The 14,607-nt window shown below is 35.6% G+C and overlaps 1 protein-coding gene across 1 annotated transcript; it reads left to right on the forward strand.

Moving 5' to 3' along the window:
• Positions 1–12,947: 12,947 nt before the first annotated feature.
• Positions 12,948–13,265, forward strand: LOC133825572 (uncharacterized). Its single transcript, XM_062258496.1, has one exon. The coding sequence runs from the start codon at positions 12,948–12,950 to the stop codon at positions 13,263–13,265; it is 318 nt and encodes a 105-aa protein (XP_062114480.1).
• Positions 13,266–14,607: the final 1,342 nt, after the last annotated feature.

The raw sequence follows: 14,607 nt of genomic DNA on the forward strand, positions 1-14,607 counted from the left end.
CTATTGGGGTCTCGAGTACGGTGATAGCGGTCATATCACCTTTTTGCCATCGTTTTGTCTATTTTATTTTGGCCATTCAATCTAAAATTTTCTCGATCGAACGTCCCTAGATCTTCCTCAGGCTTTCCCTATATATACGCCTTTTCTTCTAATCAACCCCATTATCGCCTTTTCGATTTTCCTTTGAAAACTTCCCCTTTCACTCTCTCTCACTCTACAGAAGCTCTTAAGCATCCATTGTTTGCATTCAGAATCTCGAATCTTTCGATTCCTCAAGCTCCAATCTCAATCACAACTTTTACCAACTGTAAGTGCTCACGATTCGTTGAATTTTTTTTTTAACTTTTTGTTTAATAAATAGGATTTCCCCTTGAACTATTACCACTTGAAATTCGCCCCCCCCCCCCCCCCCCCCCCCCGAATTTTTCACGTTTTAAAAATTCCCCCGAACTATGCACCGTTACCGAATATCAGACTTCCGTTAGTTTATGAGTGACATGGCTGACTGAAAGCTGATTTGACAGTTTGGGCACTAACATGGCACTGCCACATGTATAATTAATTTTTAAAAAAAATTAAAAATTAAAATATAATAATAATTAAAAAATATATATTTTTTACTTTTTTTCCTTTTTATTTAAATATTAAAAAATCATATACAATAGTAACTTTAATAGCATTTGTTATACCAATTTTTTGGGCATTTATGACATTTTAAAAAATAACAATTATAAAAGGATGATGAACATAACACATAGCCTTCCTATTCTCACAAAGCACAAAGTAGTTCATGTTCTCACAAAGCACAAAGTAGTTCCTAATCTCATAAAGCACAAAGTAGTTACTGTTCTCACGAAGCACAAAGAAGATTCTATTCTCACAAAGCACAAAGCAAACTACCAAGCGCTAACATAATGGATTTGGTCACATAGCCACATTCTTCAACCTCTGTTCGCACAAGGCAAACCATTACACATTAACAAGAGGTTCCTATTCGTTCAACACATAGCATCTGCACTAACAATGAATTAGCGTAGGAATACCGAGTCGTCATTTATCAAAATATAATTGTATTTGTGTTGTAATGTATAATTTGCAGGACAAGCCCAATAACTTAGGCCCGTGATCTAATTGTAACCCTAAACTCCTCACTATAAATAAGAGGAGATGGGATAGAAGTAAGGGGAGGCACTTCGTAATGCCAAATCTTCATTCTTGTATAAACATTCTTTATGTAATGCAAAAGTGAAGAATGACTATAGAATAACCGGCGACGGAAGTTCGTTGGAAACTATGGTTCTTCAATCTTAAATATTAATAAAAGTGACTAAGTGGACATAGGTCATATTTTTGGGGCCGAACCACTATGAAATATGGTGTTACTTATTTTATTACATCTATATTCTTGAATCCATGCTCTTATGTTTTCAAGTTGACAAAAACAGTGTCAACGGTTTGGTGCTTTCATTGAGAGAGTAGATTCAAGATAAAGGGTTTCAATCTAACAGAGTATATGAATAAATACTTTGATGAAATCATCTCTAGAACAATCTCAACTTTGTGAAGGGTCAGATTCAGTCCACCTGTTCATTTTTACCTAGGACATTTGCGATGCAATTGCAAGTTGTAAGCAAACACCATATTCATTTTTAAAAATAATTTCACTTAATTGCATCCAAATTGGGGGCATAAGGTTGGAATTAAAAATCTCAGTGATTTCAAATTACAAGGTGAAGCGATCACGACGATTCAAGAAAAGATCCATTTATGGCGTCACCTTGTTCAAGTTGTTAATAGTGATAAAACCATTGTCTGGAACCCTACTTGCATTTATGCATTTATGGAATCGATGGGTATCACAATGAAGCTTGAAAACCTAGAAAGGATCCCCTGTTCATTCACTTGTATACAACACATGAGAACAAAAAGTGCAACCTGATCACCCATGAGTATGCAATATGTTTGCCTATGATTATAAACTATAATTCCTCAAAAAATAGTTGTGCCCTCGTTCATACACTCCAGAGGCGAACAAGGTGTAGGAAACCCCAACTATCCAAAAAAGGAAACCTGTTCGCCCATAATGGCCTATACTAGGCAAACAAGAAGTTAGGAGGGCTCAGAAACCTTGCAAAGCTAGTGTGTATAATTTTACTTGCTTTTATGTCATAATTAGGGGCAAGAACAACAAAAGAAGGACTAGAATAACATGCCAAAAGCATGTAAAGAACTTGTTCGTTTCTATGTCTCCACACAGAAAGAGAACCTGATCGGCCATTGTTGCCTACACTAGGCGAACAGGAATGTAAAAATATGTTTAAAATTCTTCAAATCTGCCAAGGGAAGCATGTTCGCCCATAACATTCAAAGAACAAACAAGAACCCAAGCGAAGATAATTAACAAGATTCAAAATCATGCAAACCTATTCTCGTGCCTAAGAGAATCCTGTTCTCGCGCCTAACAGAATCTTGTTCTCATGCCTAAAAGAATTCAGTTCTCGCACCTAAGAGAATCTCGTTCTCACGCCTATGTACAAGAATCATGTTCACCCTATATCATCGGCAATTCCGAGATGACGTATACGAGATATCAAGGACATCAACTCTCAAGCTTCATGACACCCGAGATCAAATTCGAGCTCTCATGGCAAAGAGGGTCTATCTGTTCGTTTATAAGCCTTTAATACTATTAGGAGTAAAAGGAGCTTCAAAAACAAAGGGATCTTATGGAAATAACAACTAGAAATAATTAGTGAGAATTCTGAGGTCGGAGACATTCAAGCCATAAACAAAATTTATCTTCAAGCTGGCCTATATGTACCCTTCGAGCCCACTCATATAAGTCATCTGAGTTGATCACCCCTTTGCACAAGTTATCCGAGTGGTATCCAGTACTCATACCTGAGTCGGTCATCACTCCACAAAAGTCATTTGAGCCATTAATAGAGTTCATCTCCAAACTAAACTATAGTTCACAACCAGGATGGGGACAGAGTTCGAGATAGTAATCACTCGAGCAGAAACTACAGAATAAATTTATGTTTTTTACCGTACTTGTTTTCAAGATAGTGATCAGACAAGAAATCTCATGGTTTTCGAGATGACATGAATGCCTATTCGAGATGACTTGGATTTCGAGGTCTTATCCGCTCATTAAAAGCTCATGCTACGCAAACAGGAATAAGGAAACTCAGCTTGAAGCATTAGGCTCGGGACCATTTCGAGGTCGCCACAAAACCCTGTTTGCATACACAAGGGAAAACTTGGCTTAACCCTTCAATGAAGCATGTTCGCCTCCTTCATTACCCTTTAATGAAACTTGTTCACCCATGCATTCTTACAAGAGGCGAACGAGAATAAGGGAGCACATCTTGGAAGATTATGCTCGAACTATTTTGAGGTCACCTTGGGATGGTTGGACCAAAATCTTTTGCACACTACTCGAAAGATTATGCTCGAACCATTTTGAGGTCAAAAAAGAGTTGGAGACATCTCAAAGTTTTGCCTGTTCTTTTGACCCTTGAATGAAACCTGTTTGCCCATGCATACACACGTGGAGGCAAACATGATATATCAAAGGCATTCTGAGGAAAACCATGCTATCTTTACTGATGAGATGTCAAGCTTATCGATGCGCATTATCAAGATAACTTTTGAGTTGACTTGAACAAGTTGTTTTTGAAATAACTTGTACATGATGCTAACACGTGGAACGAAAAGAGTCCAAAGAGAACAAAGGAGTCTGTTAGCACAAGCTTGACTACGTAACGAATCTGGATTTACCAACAATATTCATAAATCGATATAGTTGGAATTTTTTGCAAAATAGTTTCAACCTCGTAACCTTGAAACCATACTCGAGGATGAGGAAAAGTTACTATCACTAAGAAAGAAATAACTAGACTAACGAGACTACACGAACAGAACACTAACTGTTCACACACAAGTAGATTGGAACACGTATTCTCCTGTTTACACATCTACATAAAGAAAGCAAGGAGAAATAATTTTAGGGCTCACCTCAGAGTCATGATCACACCAACCCAAAGACGAGCCTGATCGCCTAACTATGTATATTCCATTTCTATTCGTTTATGATATACATAGAAAATGAACATAATTAGAGGATAATCCTACTCGCTTATGGCATGGAGACATACCCTATTCGATAGCCATAAACAAAGTCTGTTCGATCATATGCCTTAACAAGGAACCAACTAATAGTCCAACTCTATGCGTTTACCTTTGCAAACATGTACCAACAAAATAATGGAGTAAAGGTGATAAGGAACCTGTTTGCTCGAGATTACTTCTAGGATACGAACAAGGATCAAAGATGACAAAGCATGTAAAGTCGCTTCACAAACTTTGCTAGTTTTATCTCTATATCATTTCATCTCCGCTCTGACACTTTTCTTTAGCTCGGGGTTTACCGAGCTAATCTCCTATTAAGGAGACAAGAGAAGATTCGGCCCCAATATGTTAGGAGAACAAATGGACATGCTCCTCAGAGATCAACTCATGAGCTAAACCTTGAAGACATGCCTTAAAGGGATATTCTGGTTGCATACCCGGTGTAACCAAACCTAGGTATGAGTAAAGATCCCTTCTTAGAGGGATCTGTGTCAAAGATTTCTTTTAAAAGTGATCGCGATAAGGAAATAAGATAACCTCGAATCTTGATTATAATCATGGAAGAGGACAATTTCAATTCTGATCGTTATTAGAAAAGAAGATAACCTCTAATTATGATTATAATCATGAACGAAGACAACTTCGAATTTCGATCGTTATCAGAAATGAAGATAACCTCAAATCTTGATTATAATCATGAAAGAGGACAACTTCAAATCCTTTTCGTTATCAGAATAGGAGATAACCTCGAATCCTAATTATAATCATGAAAGAGGACAACTTCAAATTCTGATCGTTATCAGAAAAGAAGATAACCTCGAATCCTGATTATAATCATGAAAGAGAACAACTTCAAATTCTGATTGTTATCATAAAAGAAGATAACCTCAAATCTTGATTATAATCATGAAAGAGGAAAAATTTGAATTCTGATCGTTACTAGACCTCAAATCTTGATTATAATCATGAAAGAGGATAACTTCGAATTCCACACTATAAAACCAGCCCGAACCCACGGAGAAAATAATCCAAGACTTATAACTTGGTTACTTTTTTTTTTTTTTTGGGGGGGGGGGGGGATACATGTGTTGGATATAACCATACCACAAAAAGTTGTCTCTAACTTTTGGAAAAAAGTTAAAGTATGGAGATAACTGAGAATGAAAGGCAAAACATTACAAATTTTTTGTGCAACAAAATTGTGAGTAATATTCTAACCTATCATGCTTCTATGAATAAAAGAGTATGAGTTTCGAGCAGTCATAAGTTCATCATACTTATATGTTTAAGAAAGTATGAAGATTTATTATGACAATAATTGAAACACGTAGACATACTTGAAAGTTCAAATAATGCAATCAAGCTTTGAAAAATTCAAGTTAGTAAAAAAGTGAAATTTGGAAATAAAATCCTAGCTAGAAAAATAACTCAGATGATCAAGGATGATTCAAAATAAAACTTAATAAAATAAGATGAAATAATTGAAGTTATAAAATCCTGGTCCTAACTAGGAATAAGGCCTGAATACTAACAGGTAGCTATTAAGCAAACACTTAAACCTGGCTGAACCAGACTCGAACCGAGTGATACACAAACTCAGAATCATCCTCAGAAAAGAAGATAACATTGTGTTGGTTTTTATGGTTTAAATCAGAGAGTAGCAGAAGTAATTTATTAAAATTCAATTAAAACCATAAGCCCAGAATCTCAACATATATGCATTGCATTAAATTAACCATATAAAAGATAGGGAAAGTTACCTCTTGATGCCTATCAAGATTCCTCATATCTTTTTGTATATTTACGATCATCCCATCCTCGCAAGTCCAACGTGACAGATCTCACACATTGATCTTCTAAATTAGCCTCTAACACACGAGGACGTGTGTGGGCATGCAGATTACTAATTTATTCTTCAGCCATGAGAAAGTTGTTGGGAAGGCTTCATCAATACCTATTGTATATTTACAGAGATATAAGATTAAGATAATAAAAGAGAATATTTGGGAAAAAATATTAATATTGATAAATTAGTGTGAATATAAATAAATAATATTAAATCAAGTTTCAAATTATAATAAGTTAACTTGAATAAGGATTTAATTAATTAATTAAAAGATAAATAAATAAATAAAGTTTTGAATTTAGGCCCAATTGAGATTTAAATTCAAAATAAATAGATTGGGCCAAAGTCCATTTGTGGGAGCCCAAAGGTTTTATCTTTTTGTTATTATTTTAATTAATTTAAATTTAAATTTAAATAAAGCCCATTAAGTTGCCTATATAAGGAATATGATATCTAGAGTTTTCACTAGTCAGTCTCAGTTGATTCATTGGGTAAGTGAAATCCTAGACAATCTAAACCTTTCTTGGCCACTCACTCTCTTCTCCTTTTCTATCTCGTGTGTTGAGAACTAGCCCACACTAGTTCTAGGTTGATCAAAGGCTTGGTGAGGAAGACTTTGTTGCTAATCTAGTTTAATCTCTTGATAATACTCTGCTACAGAAATGAATCAAGAGTTAGAGAGATTGAAGGAATGAGTTGTTCCAGTTCCGCTGCGTATTCATAAGTTTCTACATCTTCGTGTTTATGTTAATTTACGAATCTGATATTCATATGTATGTCATATTATTCTATGTTTCTATTATATTCTTAGAAAAATAATAGGAAGAATGCATCTAGATTTAAATTCCAAGACCTTACAAATGGCCTCAGAGTCTGGTTACCTAGATCTAGATGTTTTTAAATACATGATTATATATGTTTGTTGACATGTTTAATTTAAAAAATTTATTTGGATGATACATAAATTTTTATATGCATGTTCTGAATGTTTATGTGTCATATTTCTAATTTAAGTTGTCATATTTTTCATGCATTTTAAGATCTTAATTGGTGCTTGGAAAAATGCACATTGAAAAATTGCACTTTTTGTTTTGTTTTTGGTAGTTGGCGGCTGCCATTATTATTTTTGAATGAAATGATATATATAGATATATGTAAACCCTAAAGAAATATATATTTAACTTTAACTTATTTTTTGTTTTATAGGGCAGCCCCACATATTAAAAAAATTGATTAATCTTATATTTTTGTTTTATACGGCTGAAATTAAAAAATATATATTTTTTAAATCACCGTATATATATTTTAAAAAAGGTGGATAAGATATATTTTTTTTTTTGTTGTGCTAAAGAAATATTTAACTATCCAATTTTAAAATAATTGCGATATTTTCTTTAATCACAATTAAATTAATTTTATGTTTCACTAATTATATGGTAAGTTTTCAATTGAGAAAAACTTTATAGTAATTAATTAGTTTTGATAACTCAATTAATTGTTTTGGATATTGATTAATTTATTTATTTTAGTAATAAATGTAATGATGCATAAAGTTGTGTAATATGTCATATAGTTTTTTATGTTAGGCCCATCCAATTAATAAGAAAATTAACATATCAAGCATCATAATTAAGTTATTTTTTGCATTTGAGTTTTAAACATAAGTATAATGATGGCCCAATTTTTGTTTTGAAAAATGTGGGAAAACTCAAATAAAACTTTTATAAAATGTTAGGTTTTATTTGGGCTCAATTGAACATATAAAGTTTAACTCTTGTGGGCGGTTCCACTTGTGAAGACTCATTTGCTTTGCATTACTAGATTGAGCTTAATCAATTGAATAACAATTAATAAAACGAATGTTCAAATTCCTATCTTTTTGGGCTTTGTGTGTGTAGAGAATGGTGAATAGAATTATATATTTTATTCATACTAAAATAAGAAAGTATGAGAGAAAATAGGAAACGAAATAATTACTATTGACCCTATCTTCTAGCTAATTTACAGCTAATTATTCTAATACTCCCCCTCAAGCTGGAGCATAGATGTTAATCATGCCCAGCTTGTTACAAAGATAATCAACCCGCACCCCATTCAAAGCCTTCGTAAAAATATCTCCTAATTGTTCTCCAGTTTTCACATATCTTGTAGAGATCAAGCCTTGTTGAATTTTCTCACGAACAAAATGACAATCAATCTCAATGTGCTTAGTTCGCTCATGAAACACAAGATTTGAGGCAATATGAAGAGCAGCTTGATTATCACACCATAATTTTGCTGGCACTGAAGTCTGAAATCCTACTTCAGTCAAAAGCTGATATATGCACATTATCTCACACACAGATTGTGCCATAGCCCTATATTCTGATTCAGTACTGGATCTGGACACAACATTTTGTTTCTTACTCTTCCAAGAGACCAAATTACCTCCAACAAAGACACAATAACCTGAAGTGGATCGTCTATCCACCTTGGAACCAGCCCAATCTGCATCTGAGAAACACTCCATCTGGGTGTGCCCATGATCCTTGTAAACAATACCTCTTCCGGGTGCTCCTTTCAAGTAACACAAAATTCGCTCTAAGGCTGCCCAATGATGAATTGTTGGAGATGACATAAACTGACTGACAACACTAACTGAGAATGCAATATCTGGACGAATCACAGTAAGATAATTCAGCTTTCCAACTAATCTGCGATATTTCTCAGGATCTTCAAATGGTTCCCCATCACGTGTCAGATGCACAGCTGGATTCATTGGAGCACTACAAGGTTTTGCTCCCAATTTTCCTGTCTCAGTTAACAAATCAAGTACATACTTCCTTTGAGACAGAAAAATACCTTGTTTACTCCGAGTGACTTCAACTCCCAAGAAATACTTGAGCACCCCCAAATCCTTCGTGTGAAACTGGGTATGAAGGAATGATTTAAGGGAAGAGATGCCTTCAGTATCATTTCCAGTAATAACGATGTCATCCACATACACAACTAACAAAATGATACCAGCAGTTGATCTTAGGAAGTGGTGGAGGTGGTGGAGGTGGTGGAGGTGTAGGCATTGCGGGAGCTATGACCGAGGTAGGTGAAGGAACAAGAGACTCATCAGAACATGTATCAGGCGCAGAGGATGTGATAGAATATACCAACAAATTATCATCCTCCCCCTGACGAGTAGGAGTAGGTGAAGATGATTAATAAGCTGTATTTTCCACAAAAGTAACATCAATAGAAACAAGATATTTGTTGAGATCAGGATAATAACACCTATACCCATTCTAAAGACGAGAATAACCAAGAAAGACACACTTTAATGACTTAGGGTCTAATTTGGTGACATGTGGACGGACATCGCGAGCAAAACAAACACTGCCAAATACCCGAGGAGCAACTGGAAACAATGACTTACCAGGAAAAAGAATTTTAAATGGGATCTCACCATTAAGTACAGAGGATGGCATGCGATTAATAAGAAAGCATGATGTGGAAACTGCATCGGCCCAAAAAGGTTTAGGAACTTTCATTTGAAACAAGAGGGCACGTGCAGTTTCAAGAAGATGTTTGTTTTTACGTTCTGCTACACCATTTTGAGGTGCAGTATCAACACAAGAAGTTTCATGAAGCATGCCATTAGAGGTCATGTAAGATTGAAATTGAGCAGATGTGTACTCTTTGGCATTATCACTTCGCAAAGTACGAACAGACACATTAAATTGATTTTGAATCTCAGCACAAAAAGCACAAAATATAGAAAACAACTCAGAACGATTTTTCATTAAATATAACCAAGTTACAAGAGAATAATCATCCACAAAAGTAACAAAATACCTGAATCTAGGTTGAGACATAATAGAAGAAGGACCCCAAACATCATAATGAACTAACTCAAAAGGAACACTAGCACGTTTATTGACTCGAGGACTCAAACTAACACGATGATGTTTGGCCAAACTAACACGATGATGTTTGGCAAACTGACATGACTCACAATCTAATGAAGACACCTTACTATACTGGGGACAGAGTTTCTTGAGCAGAGGAAGGGATGGATGGCCCAAACGACAATGAGCCTCAAAAGCGGAAGCAACACTCGGACAAGCAATAGAGGATGGTGGAAGTGGATCAAGAACATACAGGCCGCCAGATTCATGTCCTTTACCAATAATCTTCTTCGTCATAAGATCCTGAAACAAACAATGATCGGGAAAGAATGAGATTGAACAGTTTAGATTATGAGTGAGTTGACTAACATAAAGCAAATTAAAGGACAAATTAAGTAAATGTAAGAATGATGACAAAGTGAGCAAAGGTGTGGGAGCAACAGTACCAGATCCAAGAACAGAAGATGGTGATCCATCAGCTAAGGTAACAGTAGAAGTGGGACTATGAGACTGAAAAGTGGTTAAGGGACTGGAATTACCTGTCATATGATCTGTGGCACCAGAATCAATGACCCATTTTGAGGATGTGGAAAGAAGGCATGCATTAGAGTTACCTGAATCAACTATCGCAGTGACAGAAGGAGATGAAGACTTAAGTGATTCCTGATACCTCGAGAACTTGGCAATTCATCAGCAGAAATAAGGACCGATTTGTCAGATGCATCACTAGTGCTTGCAATATTAGCAGAGTGTTTTTGTTGATTTTTGAACTGTAACTTCCTACACTCAAACTTGGTGTGGCCTGGTTTCTTACAATAGTTGCACATGATGCTCCCGGAATCTGGTGTTCGATTATCAGGTCCTTGTGAATTACCTCCTTTGTATCCACTTGGAGTAGAGTCTTTCCATGGTGCAGAATTGTTATGACTCACCAAGGCACTATTAAGAGGAGCTGAAGAGGTAGTTTCTGTGCGAAGAACACGAGTAAGCACATCTTGTAAAGAGGAGACATCAAAACCAGAAAGAACTTGTGACTTTGCAGAGTCAAATTCAGATGAGAGTTTTGCAAGAAAACTCATAATAGCCATCTGCTCTCGTTGGCACTATTGAACCTTCACATCAGGACTAAATGGCAATAACACATTAAGCTCTTCATATGTTTTTTTAAATGCCATAAAGTAACTCATAAGAGACTGATCTTGATTCTCCGCACAATAAAAGGCTTTGCAAACATCATATATGCGAGAGATGTTGTCTTTGCCAGAATACAAAAACTCCAAGTAATCCATTAGTTCTTTAACCAATTCACAATGATTATTCAAACTAATTACCTCATTATCAATAGAATTTCGAATTTGAAGGAACAAGCGAGCATCCTCACAGAGCCATATTTTTCGTGAATCGTCTTTTTCTTTGGGAGGATCGTCAGTTAAGTGATCATCTTTGTCAATACTCCTCAGATACAGTCGAATCGTCTTACTCCATTCCAAATAATTCGAACCAATCAATTTATGGTCCGTGATTTTAGACATCACGGGAACCACATCAGAAACAACCACTGATTTTGAATCTGATTTTATCTCTGCCATAATCTCGAAAGCAAAAACAATTGAAAGAGAAAAGGAAGAAAGTGAACACCAAAGAATGAACACCCAAACACGAAGAAGGCAAAAGTATCAAACCACAAAATGAGAAGAACCGCCGGAGACCGATGCAAGGAGGACGGGGAAGGGCCGGGAGCGTGACAGACGTTGACTGTCACCGGAAAAGAGGCTGGACGCACCCTCACGCGCCAGCGCGAGGGAGTCGGGGCGGCGGCAATTGGCGGCACGTGGGGACCACGTGCGGTGAATCTGGCTGTCGGACTTCGGGGTTTTGCAGATCGACGGCTGGGCAATCCATCTATGTGGGCGGTGAGAATAAACTCGCACTCCAATTAGGGTTTCTGAAAAAGGAACCCTAAACTCAAACCCTAATCTTTTTTTTTTTTTTTATGAACCCTAATTTCGAATCACAATTCTAAGAATTGCTCTTATACCATGTAGAGAATGGTGAATATAATTATATATTTTATTCATGTGAATGTCATATATTTATACAACCTGGGAGAAACTAAAATAGGAAAGTATGAGAGAAAATAGGAAACGAAATAATTACAATTGACCCTATCTTCTAGCTAATTTACAGCTAATTATTCTAACAGTGTGGAAGTTAAGGAGCCTTCGTAGTGGGTCCGACATACTGAACTCAGCTCTCCTCCATGCAAGCTCGAATTGTGAAGGCTCATTTACCTAAGTTGGACTTAATTGTATTAGATTATTATTTTTAGTTGGACCTAATAATTGATTGAAAACAAATTAATTCTAGTGGGGCCTAATGGCGCTTAGATTTCATCTCCCTATGGAAGATGTTCACTAGACTCTTAACATGGTTAAATTTCTTAAGATAGATGGTTATAGATGTACCATCTATATACTCATCCCTATGATGACTATAGGAATTAAATCTATGATAATCAAAGCCACGAGTCAAACTCATAAAGTAAGAAATAATTTGTTTTCGTTACTTTGATAAAATAGATAGTTTATTAATAAAAGTCTAGGACGCTTTATTAATTGATATGTTTCTCTATTTGACTAAGTGAATATTTGTGACTCTTTCCTACCGGGACACATAGGTTCATGGTTAGTTGAAATACCTAAGAAATATAAATAAAAGTTTTTAGTATTTACTTATCTTTCAACATTGTTTATATGTTGTGCTATTTCTGAAATTTGTATGAATGAATGTTTGTCGAACAATGCGTTGATTTCTACTTTATTGATAATTGTAGATCTATGGCCTCAAACCCCATTATCTCTCTTCTATCCAAGGAGTTGTTAATCGGCGAGAACTTCATGAAATGGAAGTCTAATATCAACAGTGTTGATCGACAACAACTAAAAATTCGTGATGATTGAAACTGAACCTGACTTTCCTAAGAGAATGCCTTAAAGTCTGTGAATGAGAAGTTTGAACGTTGGACTGCTGCCAATAACAAGACCAAGGCCTACATTCTTGCCATCATGTCAGAAATGCTAAGGACTAAGATGGAGAATGTCGAAACTACTTACGACATCATGGAGCAACTCCAAGAAATGTTTGGGCACAAGTCAGCGCAAGCTAGTTTCGAGGATACCAAGAAGTATGTGAACTGTAGGATGGCACCTGGCCAACATGCTCATGATCATTTAATTAAGATGACAAACTACTTCCAAGAAGCTGAGCTGCATGGAGCAATAGTAGATGAGAAGACTCAAGTTGGAATCATTCTCAACAGCCTTGCACCCAATTTCCTTACGTTCACCACATACTATTTTCTTAACAAGTTGGACTATGGAATGACTCAGTTATTGAATGAGCTCTAGATGTATGAAGGAATAAATGGTGGATTAAGTAAATGATCTGAGAAGGCTGCTACTACTGGGGGTGCTCAGGGTGAGGCTAACCTAGCCTCGTCCTCGAAGAGCAAGAAGAGAAAGGCAAGATAGGAAAAAAGGAAGGCTAAGAAGCAAGCAGTTGGAAAGGCACCGACAACTAAAAAGTCTGTTGGAGCAAAGCCAACTAGTAAGAAGGCTAAAAGACAATGTTTCCACTGCAAGGAGGAAAGGCAATGGAAGCGTAATTTCCCCGCCCTCAAGGCAACTGGAACTCAAGGTAATAATAATTTATTAGTCTTGGATGCATGTATTTTAGAGAATGATTCTTCTGTTTGGATAGTTGATTCAGGATCCACTAATCATGTGTCTACTTCTTTGCAGCTACTTAGTATCTGGAAAGCGAAGAAGGAGGGCTAGTTAAAGCTTAGAGTTGGAAATGGTGAATTCGTGGAGGTCAAAGAGAATGGAAAAGCCCGTTTAAATTTTGGAAATAAATTTATATTGTTGGATGATGTTTATTATATTCCAAACTTTAGTAAGAATTTAGTTTCAATTTCTTTATTACATCAACAACAATTTTTGTTACTTTCACAAGTTTTAATATATCTATTTCATTTAATGGATATGAATTGTGTGTTGGATGTATGCAAAATTGCTTGTATATTTTGTGACCTAATGAATCACTCGCGCTTAACACCGAATTGTTTAAGGTAGTTGTAATGACTCGACAATTTCTAAGACCTCAGACCATTAAAAACTACTAAAACATAGCTACTATTTTGGGAAACATACATAAGAAATAACATAACTTTATTAAAAATCCAAAATGTTGTACCAAATACAAAATAAGGTAAAAATATAAAATATGATATGGAATGTAAAACATGGTATGGGATCCTATTGTTGCAAAACATAAAACATAAACTTTAATTGTTTAAATACTAATTGCGCAATTACATCATAACAAAATTTAAAAGACTAAAAAATAACGTCATCCTCGATCATTCACGCAGTCCATTCAATTCATTCATCCTCAACACACAAGCCAAGCTGCCATGAATCTTTCTGCCTCTCATATTCATTTTCCTGCATCAAGCTAAAATTATAGGAATGAGTTTAATGCCCAGTAAGGAAAACCTACTAACACATATAACATAAATCATAAACATAAGACTATATCATAAACATATACTATAAAACATATGACTATAAAAACATATATCATATAGGACTACAATATTAATGGCCATTAACTCATTAACATGGCATGTGATAAAACCATCTAGGTCCTCTATCTACTAATTGAGGTAGGTTAAATCACATGGTAGTA

Source organism: Humulus lupulus, chromosome 3 (assembly GCF_963169125.1).
Source record: "Humulus lupulus chromosome 3, drHumLupu1.1, whole genome shotgun sequence".
NCBI classification, from domain to species: domain Eukaryota; kingdom Viridiplantae; phylum Streptophyta; class Magnoliopsida; order Rosales; family Cannabaceae; genus Humulus; species Humulus lupulus.